Here is a 21,162-nt window from a genome sequence, read left to right as displayed (position 1 = left end):
CAGTGCAGGGGAGGAGTAGCAGTAACCTGAAAAGGGCCAGTTACCTGAGCCATGATTTATTCCTTTCAAGTTTTTCATGGAGGGGCAGGCAGAGGGAGAGGCAGGGAGAGAAAGAACGTTAAGCAGGCTCCACACCCTTCGGGGAGCCCGATGCAGGGCTCCATCTCTCAACCCTGAGACCATGACCCGAGCCGAAATCAAGGCAGATGCATAACTGACAGAGCCACCCAGGTGCCACTCTTCCTTTTAAGTTGACAGAAGCTTTCATGCCTGGTCCAGTGTATTTCGGCATTTGGTCCTGGGTCGTTTTACTGGACTTCTCCAAAGTGGGCACTTAGATACTTCTCAGCAGTGTCCTTGCTGTTAGCAGACCTTGCTATTAGGACTGCCTCCCTTACTTAGTCCTTAGCTCACCTTTTATTAGATCATCATTTATTGTTGTTTTTGTGTGGCAAGATGCTAAATGAGTCTCCTGGGGCAGCATTTCCTCATCTACCCAGGCTTGGGTTTATTAGAATCACCCAGGAGTTTGTTTAATGTGAATTCTAGGCCTCTCACTAACTCTGGTTCATTAAGTTTGAAGTGAGCTCTTGGAGTCTAATCTTTCAAATCGCATGGATGATTCTGGTGCTTGTAAAAGAAAGTCTGATGGCGGTGTGTGCCTGGGACATGATCAGCTGATTGAGCCAACCTCTGAGCTCCCTTTTCCTACCCTGCCTTCCTCACCCCATGTTTCCAGATCTGCTTGGTCGTTCTGCATGTCTTTACTTTTAGTAGTTTTTGGGGTGTGTGTGTGGGGGGGTGGTGTTTGGTTTGGTTTCAGCTACCTATATAGGTATCCCCTAAACAGTATAATGGCTTGCTTGGTTTGAACTTTATAAAAATGATTTCATTCTGTATATGATCTATGAATTTGGTTTTCACTCCAGTTGTTTCTGTGATTGAAACAATTTTGTGTGTTTGTTCACATATATATAGCTGTAATTCATTCATTTTCCTTGTTGTATGATTGTGCTTTATATGAGATACCAAAATGTGTCTTTTCTCTTGTGGATGTATGTTTGAACCATGACAGATGGTGTTGAAAGGTCCAGGGCATGCTTTATTATGTATGTGCAAATGTTTCTCCAGAGCTCTGCTGTCCAGTATGATAGTCCTTGGCCACCTGTGGCTATCTAAATTCAAATTAATTAGAACTAATTTAATTAGTTCTAATTTAAAATCCAGGTCCTTCGCCACACTAGTCACATTTCAGGTGTTAAATACCCATTGGAATTAGTATGTGGCTAATTGCTGCCCTACTGGACAGCACAGATACAGCAATATATAGTGATTTTGTAAAGTACTGTCTCCTTGTGGTCCTAATTTGCATTTCCTGGTAACAAATGTAGCTGACATATTTTGTATGTTGATTTACCATTCATATGTCCTATTATGTGGAAAGTCTGTTCATATATTTTGCCATTTTTCTACTGGATTATTTGTATTTTTCTTAATGGTTAGTAGGTTTGTTTTTTTAAAATATGGTCCTGACTTTTTTCTCACCATTTATATCTTTTCTTTTTACTTTCATTAGTTAATTTTAAGGTTGTCAATATACTTGATTTTAAGGTGGTCAGTTTTTTGTTTTTGTTTTGTTTTTTAAGTAGGCTCCACTGCCAGCATGGAGCCCAACGTGGGTCTTAAACTCATGACCCTGAGATCAAGACCTGAGCTAAGATCAGGAGTCAGATGTTTAACCACCTGAGCCACCCAGGGCCCCAGAAGCTAATTCTCTAGCAACATTTACTAAATATTTCTACCTTTCCCCAGTGACCTTCAGTGTCACCTCTGTCTTAAATCCTTGGGTTTGTATGGGTGTTCCTTGTTTTCTGTCCCTTGGGTCTGTTGGACCAGTACCACTCTGTAATTATTGTAGTTTTTATTACAAAAAAATCTTGGTATCTGGTAGGACAAGTCCTCTTACATTTTTCTTGGAGGTGTCTTGTCTACTGTTGACCACTTTGTTCTTCCATATACATTTTAGATTTTGTTATGTTAAAATTTTAGATTTAGATTAAATTTTAGATTAAGGTCTCTTACGTTTATTGGGATCTTACTAAATGGGTTGATGAATTTATGGAGAGAACAGATCTTTATGGATGTCTTTCTACACATGGCATATATCTACATTTATTTGTTTCTTTAATGTCACTTGATACAAGTCTTAACAGATTTTTTTCCAAAAGGTTGTATATATCTTTTGTTAGATTTATTCCTAGATGTTTTAGATTTTATTTTTCTGCTGGTTTATAAAAGTGCAGTTGATTTTGGAATATTTACATCTAGCTACACAGCTCTTACTAACCTGAGCAGTAACACTCTAATTAAACTCTTACTAACTTTTATCAGTGGATTGCTTTGAAATTTCTATGTAGAGAGTCACTATCTGTGAATAATGACAGCTTTATTCTCTTATACCTTTTAACTTCCTTTTTTTCTTTTAAAGAATTTATTTATTTATTTATTTATTTATTTATTTTTTATTTGATAGAGCACAGAGGAAGTAGGAGAGGGAGCAGCAGACTCCCCACTGAGCGGGGAACCTAATGTGGGCCCAGGACCCTGGATCATGACCTGAGCCAAAGGCAGATGCTTAACTGACTGAGCCACCCAGGAACCCCTGATTTCTTTTCTTTTTTTTTTTTTTTTTCCGTATCTTAGTGCACCAAGCAATTACTGCCAGTAAAATGTTAGAAACAATTACTGTGCACATTCTTGTTTTAGACAGAACATTTATAACTTCTTACCATTAAGAATAGTTGTTATTGTTTTTGTTTTTTCAGATCTCTTTTATTTTTATTTATTATTTATTTAGTCATGAAGGCTTTATTACACATTGTCATATCATAGGTTGAAAAATGAACTTCAGATGCTGATTAGATATCTTTTAGTAGTTTAAGGAAATTATGTTCTTAGTTTGATAAGGTTTTTTGTAGCCACAAATTGTTACATTTTGTCAATTTTTTTCTGCTTTTGAATTTGTGGCTTTTTTTTTTTTTACTCTGTTATGGTGAAAAATTTAAGGATTTTTCTATCTTGTATTCCTGTGATAAAACTAGTTTGGCTGTGGTGCCTAGGTGGCTCAGTGTGTTAAGGCTCTGCCTTCGGCTCAGGTCATGATCTCAGAGTCCTGGGATTGGAGGCCCACATTGGGCGCTCTGCTCAGCAGGGAGCCTGCTTCCCTTTTACTCTCTCTGGCCTGCCTCTCTGCCTACTTGTGATCTCTGTCAAATAAATAAATTAAAATCTTAAAAAAACAACAAAAAATCCAAAAAACTAGCTTGGCTGTGATGTGTTATTTTGAAATTTTTGGCGGGGGGCCGGGCGCCTGGGTGGCTCAGTGGGTTAAAGCCTCTGCTTTCGGCTCGGGTGGTGATCCCGGGGTCCTGGGATTGGGCCCTGCATTGGGCTCTCTTCTCCGTGGGGAGCCTGCTTCCTCCTCTCTCTCTCCCTGCCTGTCTCTCTGCCTACTTGTGATCTGTCAAATAAATACAGTCTTTAAAAAAATAAAATAAAATAATTTTTTTAAATGAATTATGATTAACATACAGCATTATTAGTTTCAGATGTATAATGTAATGATTCAGCAATTCTGTGCATTACTCAGGGTTCTCTATAAGTGTAGTTACCAAACATTATTACAATCTTATTAACTATAATCTATGTTGTGCTGTATTATAATTATTTTTAACTCCACTGGGTTTGGTTTGCTAATATTTTGTATAGGTTGTTTAGTCTGTGTTCATAAGTGAGACTTGGTCTCTTCCCTCCCCCCTCTACTTTTTCTGATTTTGATATGAAGATTAAAAGTAGCTTCATAGAAGGATTTAGGGAGTGTTCTTTTTCTGTTCTCTGGAGGAGTTTGTGTAAGATGGTAATGTTCTGTTTTGTGAAAATTTGGTAGAACTCCTCTATATAATCAATTTGGTCCCTGCTTTTTAAGATTTGGGATTATAGGGCTATTTAGGTTTCTTCATGTTTGTTTTTTGTTTTTTTGTTTTTTTGTTTTGTTTTGTTTTTTTAGAGATTATTTATTAATTTATTTGACAGACAGAGATCACAAGTAGGAAGAGAGGCAGGCAGAGAGGAGAGGAGGAAGCAGGCTCCCTGCTGAGCAGAGAGCCCAATGCAGGGCTTGATTCAGGACCCTGGGACCATCTTCATGGTTTTTTTGAGTCAGTTTATTTAGTTATATTTTCTGGGAGTTTGTCCATTTTTGTCTTGTTTCACATGCATTCACTAAAGTTAGTATTTTTTTCTGATTGCAGCTTTATCTATAATTGTTCCCTTTTTCATCCCAGATATTGATGGATTATTTTATTCATATTTTGGCTAGTTTCTTAATTTCTCCTAACTTCTTTGGGATATTCTTTACTTCCCTCCAAGTTTATTCTCTTATAATTTTCTGTTACAAATGAGTGTCAGGTACCTAGCTAATTAATTTTCAGCTTGTCTTTTCAATTATAGGCACCTAAAACTAATTCTTCCTCAGCTTTTATTGTACACAATTTTGTATTTCCAGCTAAGTATTTTTAAATATCCATTATGGTTTCTTCTTTGACTCCTAAATTAGAAACAGTTTTTTAAAGTTTCCAAACATATTGAGGTAACCTAACTATATTTCATAGGTTCTAAGATGAACCTTCCCCCCACACACATTTTTTAAAATATTTATTTATTTATTTGACAGAGAGAGATCACAAGTAGGCAGAGAGGCAGGCAGAGAGAGAGGAGAAGCAGGCTCCCTGCTGAGCAGAGAGCCTGATGCTGTGTTTGATCCCAGGACCCTGAGATCATGAGCCAGAGAGAGGCTTAACCCACTGAGCCACCCAGGCACTCCCCCTCCCTACCCCCACATTTTAACACCTTATAGCAGTGGTGTTTTAGAGTCTGTGATACGTAATACTTGTCTTTTGTTGCTGATTTCTGCCTTACTTGCATTATGGTTTATATGTACTGATTTTTAAATTGCTTTAAACTCCCTTTGTGACCCATTCCTGAGGTTAATTTTTGTGAATGTTCTAAGTAAGCTTGAGAAGAATCTGTGTTTTGCAATTGTTCTAGTTTTCATGTAGGTAAAACCAAAGAAGCTTGTTAATTGTATTGTTTAAATCTTCTGTGTTTTTACATCTTTGTCTGCTTGCTTTCTCAGTACTTGAGTATTTTGAAATCTCTCATTATAGTGATGTTTTCTTGATTTTTCTTCAGAATTCTGTTGAATATATATTTTAAGCTCTTTAATTAGGAGCATACATGTTCAGAATTGTTATTTCTTCATAGTGAATTAAAATACGTTTGAGGGGCGCCTGGGTGGCTCAGTGGATTAAGCCGCTGCCTTTGGCTCAGGTCATGATCTCAGTGTCCTGGGATCGAGCCCCGCATCGGGCTCTTTGCTCAGCGGGAGCCTGCTTCTCTCTCTCTCTCTGCCTGACTCTCCGCCTACTTGTGATTTCTCTCTCTGTCAAATAAAAAATAATAATAATAAAAAAAAATAAAATACGTCTTGATTATAAACTGACCTACTTATGTCTTAAATGTTTTTGCTCTTAAATTCTTTTTCCCTAAAATTATAATAGGTAGCTCAGCCTTCTTTGGGTTAGTATTTGCTTTGGTAACTCTGTTCCTCTTCTTTTGTTTTCAGTCTTTCTGGGTCTCAAGTTTTTGTTTTATTTTTGTTAAATTTTTTGGTGTGTCTTACAAATAGCTGGTTTTAAATTGAGGATGTTGATCTTTTTTAACAGGTAGGCTTGGATTTTTTAGCGTTTTCTTTTATAGTTTCTGCTATCTTAATGTTGTCATTTTACCTTAAAAATATTTTTTCCTCATACTGTTTTTTATAAAAAATTACAAATTTTAAAACGTTTTGTTCGTTTTCTTTCAAGGTTTTGTGTTCTGTTTTTGGTGCCTAAACTTGCAGCTTACCAGGAATACTTCGCAAAACCTAAAGTTAAATAGCTATCTTACTTTCCTACAAAATTATACGTGGACCTTAGAACTTGGAGCTATAATCACGTCTTTCTCACATGCTACTGCTGCCCAGGACTTAGTATGGTCATGTTTAACACACAAATTAGATTGTATTTGCCGGTTTCTTTGTTCACTAACCCTTCCTTCTGTGATTATGGCCTTCTTTCTGAGATCATTTCTTCCTAGTTGAAGTGCATTCTTTTTTTTCTTTTTTTGACTGCCCTCAATATTAGCCGTAATGGTGGAGCTGGAGGTATGATTATGCCTTCTCTATGCTACACAGCAGGAGAAGTACATTCTTTCAACATTCAGTGAAGATCTTTTGAGTGACTTTCAGATTCTCTAGCATGTCACTAAAGGAGAGATTTCCGTTAATCTTTAGGAACTTAACTAAATTTTTGTCTTTTGTGAGTGTGTCCACATACTCCCGCAGTCCATCTGTGGTTCTAACCAAGATGAATGATAAGGACAACAAAGAATCTGAAGTTTAGGTGATGCTTGAAGATACAATGCTCCACTCCTTGAATTGGCCAGGGGTTTAAGTTGTTTTTATAACAATAATGTAACTGGAAGGAGATTAAAACCTGAAATGAAGACTTTTCATTTCAGACCACCCCTTTGAGGCTACCTGAGACCCATATAAATGGTTATTGGAGCTCCTGATTCCTGAAGTTTTAATCCCCAAGATTGGACATAGCTCAAATTACCATATTTTTTGTTACAGCTCAGAGAGTGGCAACAGTGTGAAAAGACTGAAATCGGACCCTGACCCAGATGACAAGAGTCAAGGTAGGTGGCAGCTTCCATTTCACTATTTATTCATAATACACGTGAACCATAGTACAGGGCTGGGCTGCATTGTATCTGTGAAGGATCTAAGCAAGCTTTTTTCTACCAAGCAGGATTTACACCCACGGGTATGTTAGCTGTCCTGCTGATTAATATGTTAGAAACCAGTGGAATTGATAAATGACAATAGTGATCCCCCAGAAGTGCTTCCACAGACAAAGCCCTGGTCATATCATTCCTGCTTACAAAGGGTTTCTCTCAGTCTCCTCCAAATGTCAGGTTTCTTGATTTCACCTGGCTGGCTACCAATGAGAGGTAGAATGCCTGGCTTTTGCTCATCTTGGATTGGATTGAGGCTAATAGCCTAATACAGTCTCACAGAAGTACACTTTCATGGGTGGTTACTTGTATGCAATCAAATCTGGCACTGTATTAAGTGGCACAGAGTTGTAAGTGAAGGTGAGTGTTCCTGAAGGCTGGATCAGGGATGAGAAGTTCAGGAGTGTTTTTAGTTCTGCGATCCTCTGTGGGATTGAGATGGTATGCTAAATTCAGTGGGTCATCTCTAAAATGGGGCTTACATTTATTTCTCTCTGAAAAAATAATGGATATTTAAAAATAATGTATTGGCCAAGTAACTGCAATTTATTTATTTTTAAGGATTTTATTTATTTATTTATTTGACAAAGAGAGATCACAAGTAGGTAGAGAGGCAGGCAGAGAAGAGGAGGCAGACTCTCTGCTTAAGCAGAGAGTCTGATGTGGGGCTCGATCCCAGGCCCCTGGGATCATGACCTGAGCTGAAGGCAGAGGCTTTAACCCACTGAGCCACCCAGGTGCCCTGTAACTGGAATTTAAGTAAAAACTTTTTAAAATGCAAAAAAAAAAAAATCTTCTGACATCAGTAATGGTGAGCTGTTGCTGATAACTTTTTGCTCTTAGAATTTACTTTTTTTTTTTTTTTTAAAGAGCGAGAGAGAATAGGAGGGGCAGAGGGAGAGGGAGAGAGACAATCTTAAGCAGGGAGCAGAGAGACAGTCTGGGTGTGGTGCCCAACTTGGGGCTTGATCTCAAACCCTGAGATCATCCCCTGAACTGAAATCAAGAGCCAGAGGCTTAACTGAGCCAGCCAGGCACCTCTAGAATTTGCTTTTAAAAAGGACATTGAGGGGCACCTGGGTGGCTTAGTGGGTTAAAGCCTCTGCCTTTGGCTCAGGTCATGATCCCAGAGTCCTGGGATCGAGCCCCACATTGGGCTCTCTGCTTGGCAGAGAGCCTGCTTCTCCCTCTCTCTCTGCCTGCCTCTCTGCCTAATTGCGTTCTCTCTTTCTCTCTGTCAAATAAATAAATAAAAATCTTTAAAATAAAAAATAAAAAGGACATTGAGTGAAGAGTCCCCCTTCAACTATTCTGTATCCTTTTCCATGCAGTTCTTTCTGAGAGGAAACAGTATTTCTTACGTATATATCCAGAGCTATTGTATGTATATACAAGCAATTATAAATATATTCTTTTAAAATTAAAAAATTTAAAATATTGAGGTACACCATAAAATTCATTCTTTTAAAGGATGCAGTGGTTTTTAATATGTTCACAAGAATGTGTATTCATCATCACTATTTAATTCCAAAACATTTTCATCACCCCAAAAAGAAGCCCCATGCCTTTAACAGTTACTCCCCATTCTTCCCTCTCCCCAGCCACTGTCAACCACTCTTCTACTTTTCTCTGGATTTGTCCTTTCTGGACATTTCATGTAAATGAAATGATGTAGTGTATGGTGTTTGGAATTTAGCTTCCTTTCACTGTACAAAGGTCATCCATGTTGTAACATGTATCCGTGCTTTTTACAGCTGAAAAATCTTCCGTTTATGGTATGCTGCATTTTGTTTGTCTAGTTATCAGTTCATGGGCATTTGGGTTGTTTACACTTTTTGGCTATTCTAAATGATGCTGCTATGAACGTTCATGTACAAATTTTTGTGTGAGCAACTATTTTCAGTTCTCTTGGGCGTATACCAAGAAATGGCATTTCTAGGTCATATGGTAACTCAGTGTTTATATGGTTGACTTTCTGAGGAATGCCAAACTGTTTTCTCAAGCAGCTGTACCATTTTTACATTCTATCAGCAATATATAAAGGTTCCAGTTTCTTTTCTTTTTTTTTTTTTTTAAAGATTTTATTTATTTATTTGATAGACAGAGATCACAAGTAGGCAGAGAGGCAGGCAGAGAGAGAGAGGAGGAAGCAGGCTCCCTGCTGAGCAGAGAGCCCGATGCGGGGCTAGATCCCAGGACTCCGGGATCATGACCTGAGCCAAAGGCAGAGGCTTTAACCCACTGAGCCACCTAGGCACCCAAGGTTCCAGTTTCTTTATTTACATCCTTTTTTATTTTTTTATTTTTATTTTTTAAAGATTTTATTTATTTATTTGACAGAGAGAAATCACAAGTAGACGGAGAGGCAGGCAGAGAGAGAGAGAGGGAAGCAGGCTCCCTGCTGAGCAGAGAGCCCGATGCAGGACTCGATCCCAGGACCCTGAGATCATGACGTGAGCCGAAGGCAGTGGCTTAACCCACTGAGGCACCCAGGCGCCCCGATTTACATTCTTTTTCAAAAAACAAAAACAAAAAACTGATTTATTTGAGAGGGAGCACAAGAGAGAAAGGGAGAGCGCAGTGGGGGTTGGGGGCAGAGGGAGAAGGAGAAGCAGACTCCCTGCTGAGCAGGAAGCCCGATGTGGGTGGGGCTTGATCCCAGGACCCTGAGATTAGGACCCAAGCTAAAGGCAGACCCCCAAACCCTGAGCCATCCAGGCGTCCCTTTACATCCTTATCTAACCTGTTACTGCTCTTTTTTTATTCTGTTCAGTTTTGTGGGTGTGAAGCGATATTCCATTTCCTTAATGATGATGGCATTATGTACTTATGGTCATTTGAATATCTTCTTTGGAGAAGTATTTACTCAAATCCTGAGCCTGTTTTTAAATTGGGTTACTTGTCAGGCATGTGGATGGTTCAGTGAGTTAAGCCTCTGCCTTTGGTTCCGATCATGATCTCAGGGTCCTGGGATCGAGCCCTACATCAGGCGCTTTGCTCGGCAGGGAACCTGCTGTTTCCTCTCTCTCTGCCTCCCTCTCCACCTACTTGTGATCTCTGTCTGTCAAATAAATAAATAAAATCTTTAAAAAATAAAAATTTAAAAAATAAATTGGGTTACTTGGGTTTTTAATGTTGAGCTGTAAGAATTCTTTATGTATTCTGGATACTAGACATTTGTCAGATAAGTGATTTACAAATACTGTCTTCCTTACTGTGGGTTGTATTTTCATTTTCTTTTTCTTTTTTCCTTTTTTCTTTTCTTTTTTGTGTTTTCGTTTTCTTGATTGAGTCCTTTGAAACATATAATTTTTAGATTTTGAGGACATATAAATTAGCTATTTTTCATTTAGTTTGCTTATGCTTCAGGTGTCCTGTCTAAGAAACGATTGCCTAATCCATGGTCTTGAAAAGTTACACCTGTGTTTTCTTATAAACTTACACCTGTGTTTTCTTATAAAAGTTTTACGGTTTTAAGCTCTTACATTTTGGTCTTACATTTTGCATTATTTTTTTGTTTATGGTTTGAAGTAGGGATGCATTTTCATTCTGTATGTATATCCAGTTGGTCTGCACCATTTGTTGAAAAGGCTGGTTTTTTTTTTTGTTGTTGTTGTTTTTTTATTTGACAGAGAGACATCACAAGTAGGCAGAGAGGCAGGCAGAGAGAAAGAAGAGAGGAGGAAGCAGGCTCCCTGCTGAGCAGAGAGCCTGATGCGGGACTCGATCCCAGGACCCTGAGATCATGACCTGAGCCGAAGGCAGCGGCTTAACCCACTGAGCCACCCAGGCACCCGAAAAGGCTGTTTTTACCAGACTGAATTGTCATGGCATTTTTGCTGAAAATCAGTTAACTAACATGTATGGGTTATTTCTGGACTCCTTTCTTCAGTTGATCTATGTGTCCTTCTTTATGCCATTACCACACAGTCTTGATCACTATAGCCTCTAGGAAGTTCTGAAATTGGGAAGTGTGAGTCCTCCAACTTTGTTCTCTTTCAAGATCGTTTTTTGTTATTTGAGGTCTCTTGCATTTCCACATGAATTTGGGGATCAACTTGTCCATTTCAATAAAAAAGGCAGTTGGGATTTTGATAGGGATTGCTTAAGTCTATAAGTCTATAGGTCACTATTAGAATATTGCCATCATGTGGCATTTTACAATAGGCTATTACATCTTCTGAGTCTCATTTGACCTATAAGAAGTTCTTCCTTTTTTGTTTTTTTGTTTCCTTGTTTTTGTGAAGAAACTGGGTCTTTGTCCTGTGCAGTTTCCCGTACTCTAGATTTTGCTGATCGCATCTCCACAGTGTTCCTTTGTTCCTCTTTTTCCTGTAGAATGGTAACCAGATCTAGAGCTAAATTAATTCAAGTTGGTATTTTGGCCAGAATACTTCATATGTTGGTTTGTACTTCCTGTCATCATTGTTAGTATTTTAATTAACACACTCTTCTGTTCATTGCTTAATTCACTTGTACCTTGGGGATCATTACATATCTCTACACAAAGAGCTTCATTCTTTTTATAAGACTGTATAGTATTCCATTATATGACTGCACTGTAGTATATTTATCCTTTTTATTTTTTTTTTAAAGATTTGTTTATTTTAGAGAGAGCAAGAGCTTGTGTACCTAAGTTGGGAAAGGGACGGAGGGAGAGAGAGAATCTCAAGCAGACTCCCCACTGAGCACAGAACCCAGTGCAGGGATCGATCTCACAACCCTGAGATCATGACCTGAGCCGAAATCAAGAATCAGACGCTTAACAGACTGAGCCCCCCAGGAACCCCTATCCTGTTTTTTTTATGATGAACATTTAGATTGTTTCCATTTTTTCTCTGGTTTGAGGTTTCATTAAATAACTTTGTATATGCATCATTCATCACATTCATGATATATTAGCATAAGTACTTAAAAGAATTATTGGGACGGAGAAGATATACATTTGTAATTCAGATAAATATTGCAACCCGCCCTGCAAAGAAGTTATGTCAGTTTACATTCTCATCAGCCATATGGGAGCTCCATTTCACTGGTATCTTTTCGATATATAGGAAACTTGCTAAATTGGCTGCTTAAATAGGATTACGTGTATATTGTGTCTGTATGCACATAGGTATATAAGACTTTACAGAAATCTTGAACGTACTTCAACTGGTTAATTAGTAGCCCTGTATCTGGTGCTTATTCCCTTATAGGAACTATTCGCATCAGTCAGTAGAAAGGAAAACTTGTGTGGCTTTTTTAAACTATCTCGGATAGACACCATGTTTCAGAGCCACCTTTCTTAATCCCTTTGTCCTCCCCCACTCCATTCTCACAGCGGCATCCTTACAGCTGGGCATGAAATACCCTCTTCTGATAGACGCTGAGGCCCCACAGGAAGAACATTCCCTGAAAGCTTGCTTGAGAGTCTTGTCCATGGCAGAAGGCTTTATTCCTTTGGTTCTCCCAGAAGATAGCTCTGTGACACTAATGGAGATTCAGGCTTCCCCACTGGAGGCTCTGGGCTTCAGCTCCAAACAGAGCCCATGAATGAATGCACAATTGGCCCCATTGGCTGTCAAGTCACGCGTCTGTTTGAATCCAAAAAACATTCTCTGTTAGTAATTTTCGGTGTTAATTTGGTATGACAACGTGGTCCTGCAAATGCAGAAGTTGGCAGGAAACTTCACCAAATGGGTGAGATCAGAGGGCACCATTTTGTTCTCTTTGGACAGTAACTATTTTTGGAATGAAATTTGTCAGAATTGCAGTCTCTTTTCTTTCTTGAAACCTAGATAATCGAGGGATTTGGTCTTTTTGCTGAAACTCTGCTGATGCCACCATGGTCCAGATCCCTTGGGTTTCGTTTCGTTTTTCTTTTTCTCTTCTCTCTTCTTTCTCTCTCTCTTTATTCATTTGGCGGGGTGGGGGCGGGGTGGAGAGGGAGAGAGAGACTCTCAGGCAGTTTTATGACAGGTCTCACGACCTGAGCTGAAACCAAGAGTCAGATGCTTAACTGACTGAGCTACCCAGGCACCCCTCCTTGGTTTCATTCCTGTGGCTGGCTTCCATCCTTCCATTAGGCTACCTCTAGACTTGCACAGATACTCTGAACTTAATCTTCCTTTTGTATCTAAGCTAGAGACTAAAATTCAATTCACCCTTGAAATACTTAATAAAATGACATCTCACTTAACAGCTTCGCATAAATTACTTTTCTGGGTAACTGATTCATACCTTATAAGATAGCAGCTTTTTTAAAAAAGATTTTTTCAAAATCTTAGAGAAGGAGAGCAGAGAGGCATAATGAGAGGGAAAAGCAGACTCCCTGCTGAGCAGAGAGTCTGATCGGGGCTCGATCCCAAAACCCTGAGATCATGACCTGAGTCTAAGGCAGACGCTTAATGCTGAGCCAACTAGGTGCCCCAGGTTGTGGATTCAGTTGGTTTTATTTTGACCAAATATTTTTTGTTTTGTTTTGTTTTTTTGTTTTTTGGGTTTTTTTTTTAAGGTTTTATTTATTTATTCACTTATTTATTTATTTGAGAGATAGTGACAGAGAGTGAGCACAAGTGGAGAGGAGAGGAAGAGGCAGGCAGGCTTTCCACTGTCCTGGGAGTCTGACTTGGGGCTTGATCCTAGGACCCTGGGGTCATCTGAGCTGACAGTGGACCCTAAACTGACTGAGCCACCCAGGTGCCCCTTATCAAATATTTTTTTTCTCTTCTTTTTTTAAAAAATTATTTTATTTATTTAAGATTGTATTTATTTATTTGACAGAGACACAGCGAGAGAGGGAACACAAGCAGGGATAGTGGGAGATGGAGAAGCAGGCTTCCCATTGACACAGGCCTGGATCCCAGGCCCCTGGAATTATGACCTGAGCTGAAGGCAGAGACTTAAGGACTGAGCCACCCAGGTGCCCCTTAACCAAATATTTCTAACAGAATGAAAGTGTCACTGAGTATATGAAAATAATATAATAGATGTTCAAGTAGTGAATGGTGTGCAATTTGATGTTGTGTCCCAAATTTTCACCACCACCACCCCCAAATTTAGCTATTTGCAGTGAACTTCTGTAAAATGTCTTCAATGCATTGTAAATGCTGACTTGCTCTGTGCTAGGCCCCATGCTGTGTGCCCAAGGGACAGAGTGGTAAAGAAAAAGCCCTTGCCTTCAGGCTTACAGATAGAGAATACAGATCAGCAGGCCTTCTTATCATTAGACTTTACCTTCTTCTACAGCCTGGCTGTAATACAGAGCTGCCCTTGGGCTTAGACAGATAATGTGGGACTCTTCCTCCCTAATTTAAGTAGATGATGATGTTCTTTGAACTTTTGCGTTTGCTTTTCTAAAAAATTATCTATATAGGTAGTATACACACATAATAGAAAATTCAAAAGGGGCAAAGGTATGTGGAGTAAAAGTTAAGTCTCCCCTATTATCTAACCACTCAGCTGATCTCCCCGGGCAGTCACTGTTAGAGTCTTACATGTATTGTTTCCGATGTTATCATGCGTGTCTGTGGGCATTCCCTCTCCCCACAGACTGTAGCTTACACATAGCCTTACCTCTTTCATAGAGCATGGTGTCTTGGAGACCATTCCATACCAGTATGCAGAGGCATTACTCTTCTTTATGGCTGAATCATAGTCCCTTACACTGGTCTTTTTTTTTAAGATTTTATTCATTTATTTGACAGAGAGATCACAAGTAGGCAGAGAGGCAGGCAGAGAGAGAGGAGGAAGCAGGCTCCTTGCTGAGCAGGGAGCCCAATGTGGGGCTCGATCCCGGGACCCTGAGATCATGACCTGAGCCGAAGGCAGAGGCTTAACCCACTGAGCAACCCAGGTGCCCCCTACCCCCGGTCATAATGAATCTTTTGGTTCCTGCTATTAACAGTGCTGGAGGGAATGGTTTTATATGAACATAGTTTAATTTCGAAGGACACTGCCCTGCATTTCTGAGCAACACACGAAAATGCCTGTTGCCCATAACTTCCCTCCTTATAGATTGTTTATTCTCCCAAGTTCATTTTATTTATTTTTTTTTAATTTTTAAAGATTTTAGTTATATATCTTGAGAGAAAGCACAAGAGTGGGGAAGGTCCAATGGAGAAACAGGCTCCCCGCTCAGTGGGGAGCCCGATGTGGGGCTTGATCCTGGAACTCTGGGATCATGACCTGAGCTGAAGGCAGATGCTTCACCCACTGAGCCACCCAGGTTCCCCCATTCTCCCAAGTTTAAATGCCATTTTTTCTTTTCCTGTGAACTGTTCATGAGTTCTCTCCACTTATTTTTAAAGATTTATGTTTGTTTTAGAGCACAAGTGAGCAAAGTGGGGAGGGCCCGAGGGAGAGGGAGAGGCCTCAAGCAGAGGACTGCTGAGTGTGGGGCCCAGCGCAGGGCTCAATCCCATGATCCCAAGATCATGACTTGAGCCAAAATCACGAGTTAGACACTCAGTCCACCCAGGCACCCCTGTCCCCTTTTCTATTCAGCGGTTGATTGGTTGGTTGGTTGGTTGGTTTTGGAAGAATTCTTTGTATCCCAAAGAAATCTGCTTTCATGTATTTGTTGCCACTCTGCCTCTGCTTTCCTGTCGTCTCGTTACCACCATCTCTACAAGCGGTGTCAGCTGTCATTTCACTTTTCTGTGTCTCCGTGTTTCGCTGCCGCTTTTCTTCAGCAGCATCTTTTCCCCTATTAGAACTTCCTGTAAGACAGGTGAATACAGTGAGCTCCTGAACTCCGTGTATTGGCCACCGGAGATCTCTCTTTGCCTCTCAGTGGTATTTTTGTGACTTACTCCTGACTTCGTGTACTTTGGAGCCACGTGTCCTTTTCACATTTACGTGAAGTGTTCCTTAGGGGCTTGTTAAGGCAAAAGCCTAGAAAGGTATATGCTTGTCAGCCTGAGATAGTAAGGTTTGAACTCCAACCCTTACTTCATGGTGAGCTCTGGTATTGTTTTAGTACATTATTATTAATATTATTTTTAAGAGAAGGAGAGCACGCATGTGTGAGTTGGTGGGGGTTGGGTGTTGAGAGGCATAGGGAGAGAGAGGATCCTAAGCAGGCTCCATGCCCAGCGTGGAGCCTACTGTGGGGCTCCATCTCACGACCTGAGCCAAAACAAAGAATTGGATGCTGAACCGGCTGAGCCACCTAGGCATCCCAATTTTTTGAGTCAGGTTTGGTTTAACATTTTTTACTCTCAGTGGCCTTTAACCTTGGCCTAGTCCTTTGACCCCCCTCATCAGTAAAATGGGGGATCCCTATATATCAGGTTGTTGTAGAGACTCACTGAAGCTGGAAACATGTAGAGGCAATGACAGGGGTGGAGTAGAGTCCTTAAGTTTTCATCTCATCCTCAAGTCCCCATGTTTTCTAGAGTGAGGTTTTCCATCTCTCAGGTACTGCCAAGGTTCTGGGTTTCCCGGGGCAAGAAGAACCCTAGCTATTTGGTCACATTCTGCATGGTCTTAAAACATTCTCTGAGCATGGTGTCAGTTTTGTCAACGGTGAAAAAGGAACAGCTGTCAGACGCGGGTGCCGGTGGTGCTGACTGCATAGGGTGGTTGGGGCTTCACGGTAAAGCCTGGGGCACAGTGGCAGGTTCTCTGTCAGCTCTGGGAAAGCAGGTGAAGTCACGGCCCTTCCTCCTGTCTTGCAGAAGCCCCGTCCTGCATGTCTCTTGGCAGCACATCCCTGAGCGCCCCTTCCATCCACTGCCCCTCCGCTGCAGTCTGCATCGGCATCCTCCCGGGCTTGGGCGCCTACTCTGGGAGCAGCGACTCCGAATCCAGCTCAGACAGCGAAGGCACGATCAACGCCACCGGCAAGATCGTCTCCTCCATCTTCCGAACCAACACCTTCCTAGAGGCCCCGTAGCTCCTCTGTCCCTCCCAAAGCTCCTGCCCGAGTAGACCGGTCGGTTTGTTCCACCTCCGGGCATCCCTTCCCTCAGAACTCCTTTGCCCGCTTCCTGTGCACACCGTGACATTTTTAACCTCATCTAAAAATGTGCCAGAATCCACTGTGGCCCAACTTGTGTTTGGTTTCTCTTTCTACTCCAGTGCAGGTGTGCGGCCCTGTCTTGCTGCCTCTTCCCTTGCCGCGGTGGTGGGGTGGGGGCCGCGGCTCTGCTGAGGTTCCCCCGGAAATGCCTGGGAAGATAGCCACCCGCTGGTGTGCAAAGTGTATGGATCCTGTTGCTTTCTTGTTTTCTTTGTTTCCCTTCCTGACGGCACAGAGAAGCAAGGGCAGTTATGGGACAGACATCATTTAACCCTTCTCTTCTAGCTGAGCGCACCGTGTGGTTGTACTGCGCTGTGGAGCATTTTGGGGGGTGGAGGGAGGAAAGCCCCCTTGGAACTGACCGTTTCTTAATGTTGTGTGACTAAGTAAAGATTATAAACTACATCTGCCAGGGGTGTCACTCAGCGCTCAGCACTCATTGTGGAGTTTTTCCTTATTCCTTCTCCTCCCACTCCCTCCATCCAATGCCATTTAAGACCCTAAACCTTAGAGAAACAAACATGGGCCTTACCTTATTTCATCATGACCAGAAAGCAGGAGCCCTTGTAGGTATGTAGATAAGGTGACTTATTTCTAGCAGCTTCTGGAATTCTGAGTGCCAGCCATTGGGACATATCTGCCTGTTCTGACTCGACTCTGTGCTCTGTCAAGGCCCCTCTCTGTTTGGAACATTTATAGTTGAGGCTCCTAACTGTGGAAGCTCTTTGTGGCCTAAAGGTGCTGCCCTGTCCTTTCCTCCCCTCTGCCCCGCCTTCCTGCACAGGGCGGTTTCACGACTGTGCACAGCCAAGACCTTGAGGCACTATTCACTTGTCTCCTTAAGGGAGGCAGAGGCTCTCCCTCCGGGATGGAGAGAGATGAAATTAGAGGGAGGCATGATCTTGAAAAGCAAAAACAAAAACATCTATAAGCTCCCCTGCTCCGGGAGAATGAGTCTGTACAGTTCTCTCTTCCCCTGGGTTCCTACGTCAATTGTTTCTACTTTTTTGGGTGTGAGACGGAGAGAGACACACACAGAATGTGTTGACACTGTGGTGCTGGCAGGCAGAGCAGCTACTCATTTTTAATGTGGGCAGAGAGGCCCCTGGATCTCCTCCAACCCACTGCCTCTCCCCTTCCAATGCAGTGACACTCTGGTGCCCGTTAGCAGATGGTGACTTCCCTTCACCCACAAGTGATGCCTTGTGAATCCTTCTTCCTTTTCAGGACCGTGCTAATTGTTCCTGACTGTCAGCACAGGCGCCTCGGCTCCATCCTAACAAACAAGACATTTAGGTAAAACTGTGTAGGCACCTTCTGCTTCTCTGCTCCATTGTTCCTGCGATTGAGCTGTCATCATTACAGCATGTACCCAGAGCAACCTCACGCCGTTTCAGGAGGCAGACCGAGGAGTCAGAGTCACCATCTCTTTGTGGTTTGACTTTTTTTTTTTTTTTTAAGATTTTATTTGAGAGAGAGAGCATGAGCGGGGTGTGGGGAGGGAGAGGGAGAAGCAGGCTCCCCACTGAGCCAGGAGCCCGATGAGGGGCTCGATCCCATCATGACCTGAGCCTAAGGCAGATGTTTAACCAACTGAGCCACCCAGGCACCCCTGTGATTTGATTTTTAAGAAGCCATAACTGTACCTTGTGGCCTCTCGTTAGGAGAAGGGGACAAAAGGTGATAGGGATTAAAACTTGAAAGCTAATCCACCTGTCTGAGAACAAGATCTTGCTTTTCCTGTACGGGATCTTGGGTCCCAACTCCCTCCCCGTCTACTAACATAGCTAGATTGTGTTCAGAAGGTTGAGGCTCCGCAGAGGGAGATTTCTGCTCTCTGGTATCACGGGAGGCTGTCAGTGGTGATCGTCTCATCGTGTTCACTGTCCCTGTTGGTGTAGACTCCTGGGAGACCCATGTCCCATAGAACCATGACTGGCAGAGCAAGACTAGGTCTCCCTGGGAGGAAGCAGCCTTGAAAAGCAGCCAGTGTAGACGGTGTGGTTCAAACCCAAAGGATAGAAAAAACAGGGACTGCTTTAATCCATAAAGTGCAGCCCTCAGGCCTGAATAAATAAATAATTGGGGTTTTATAATTAGGAAAGAAAGGCTAAAGACAACCCATATGGTGGGGTTTCTGTAAACCTGCTTACATTGTCCCGAGTGGTAGTATTTTTTTTTTAATTTAATTTGATAGAGCATAAGAAGTAGGCAGAGGGAGAGGGAGAAGCAGGTTTCCCACAGAGCAGAGAGCCTGGGACCCTGGGATCATGACCTGAGCCAAAGGCAGCTGCTTAACCGACTACCCAGGTGCCCCTGAGTGGTAATATTCTTACAACTCTTGAACCAGGCAAGGGAGAAAGCCTGTTTTCCAGTTCTCTCTATATTATTTAGCCTGTGTCACGCCATGCCCTATCAACTACTTCCGACTTTTGGCCCTATTACCCACGTGGGTGGGGAGAAAGCATGAAATTCAGAGCATCCATTTTTCCATCTATAAAAAGCAGGGGAGCTGAGGTGACTGGACCCAGAGAGGCGGCTGGTGATCTGTTTCCATTCCCTTCCCTCTTCTCGGGTCCCAGTAGGAGAGAAGAGCTGGCTTCAGGTGCATCTTAGACTGGAAGTTGGTCCCTTATCTAGGGGGTGACCTGGGCCAGCTCTTTGCATCCTCATTCCGTGGGTTCTTCCCTTCTGGCTACCTCCTTTCTACCCAGGACAAGCTGCTTTTGCCTCAGACACCCACCCCCCCCACCCCCCCCACTGCTTCTGCTTCTCCCTGAGAACGAAGCCTACTTCCCCCTTCCCTGGATTATACTGCAGTGGTTAGGAGCTTGGAGCCAGACATTTACTAGCTGGGTCAGTGGGGCAAGCTTCTTAACCTCTCTGGGCTTCAGTTCCATCCTTGGTGGATAGAAATGATGATACAACTTTCTGGTGAGGGAGAAAGATAGCCTGGCTTAGGGACTGGGTGCGGGATCTGGCACGGTGCTCAGTAAATGGTAGCCATCCTCAGTAGCCCTGATAGTGCTGGCCTCCCCCGTTTCTGGGTAGGGTGGCCAGAACTTCCATAGTGGGGATTTATATGACAGGTCTTCCCCTCCTACTGGCACTCCTCAGTTACAGCTAGAACACTGACATGATGAAGGGTCAGATCTGGTCGTCGGAGCTCCAACCACCAGCTTCTGCTGTACGCTTCCCTCTCAGCTAAATGTTAATTGCTTAGGCACACCCGGTTCCTTGGCTCGGGTGTCCTACTCGTGGGTATATGGCTCAGCTGTTGTCTTAAGCCCCTTCCAGAAAAACAACAAGGAGAGCTCAGTGGCAGTGCACCATCATTTGGACTTGAGTGTTGTCTTGATTTTCTGGCGTGCCCAGCCTACTTACGTGAAACAGTATGGAATGTAAGTTCTGCTTGGTGGGAGGCTAGAATCTTGGCAACATCCTTGTAGTCACAGGGTGAACACAAGCCAGTTGCACATTCATGCCTTAGTGATGCTGGCAAGGGCTGACGTTTTGCTCCCTTACCTGCTGGAGCTATGGGTGAGGAGAATGGGAGTGTTACAGCAGTGACAGGCAGAATGTGGCCCAGCCTCAGAGCTTTGTGGACGAGAAGGGCAGCAAGACGCAGAGACAGCTCTGAGCTGTTGGCAGGGCTTCACACTGGCTGTTTCAGTAATAGGCACATCATTATGCCGTATGTGGATTTGTTTCATTCATTCATTTGATACTGAGGCCTGCTGTGTATGCCAGGCACTGTTTGGTTTTGGTTTTTGCTTTTTAAGGATTTAAGTTATTTTGGGGGGAGAGGTAGAGGGGCAGAGGGAGAAGCAGGCTCCCTGCTAACCAGGGAGCCCGACTCCGTGCTCAATCCCAGGACCCTGAGATCATGACCTAAGCCAAAGACAGCTGCTTAACTGAGCCATTCCGTGCCCAGGTTTGGGACATTTGTGGACTGCAATGTCTTTAATCCTAAAAAAAAAAAAAAAAAAAAAAGGTCCTGTGAAACAGCCCTTCTCTATATTTTATAGGGAAAATCGGAATTCATAGTGGTTCAGTGACTTGCATGAAGTTGCACAGTTCAGAGGACCAGAATTTTGAGCCTTTAACTCTTTCAGTATGGCCTTCTCTGGTTTCAGTGGAAATTTTGAAACAAATGCTAGTGTCCAGGCCTTAGCAGGAGTGATGCAAGGGTGAAGGGATCTTTTCCATTTCCAAGTTCACTTTTCAGCTTGCTGTCCATGTACCAGAAACCAAGCATC

General features: G+C 42.4%; 1 protein-coding gene across 1 annotated transcript in view; it reads left to right on the top strand.

The window, feature by feature from the left end:
* The window catches only part of PSME3IP1 (proteasome activator subunit 3 interacting protein 1), a 36,219-nt gene extending 18,911 nt beyond the window's left edge, over positions 1 to 17,308 (top strand). The window contains 2 exon segments of the mRNA XM_032325191.1: positions 6,734 to 6,798; positions 16,560 to 17,308. Coding sequence (XP_032181082.1) covers positions 6,734 to 6,798; positions 16,560 to 16,777 — 283 coding nt within the window. The 3' untranslated portion in view covers positions 16,778 to 17,308.
* The last annotated feature ends 3,854 nt before the right edge of the window (positions 17,309 to 21,162 follow it).

The sequence above is a fragment of the Mustela erminea genome, chromosome 19 (assembly GCF_009829155.1).
Source record: "Mustela erminea isolate mMusErm1 chromosome 19, mMusErm1.Pri, whole genome shotgun sequence".
Taxonomy (NCBI): Eukaryota; Metazoa; Chordata; class Mammalia; order Carnivora; family Mustelidae; genus Mustela; species Mustela erminea.
The sequence above is the reverse complement of the archived record's forward strand: the minus strand, read 5'-3'. Positions and strand labels throughout refer to the sequence as shown.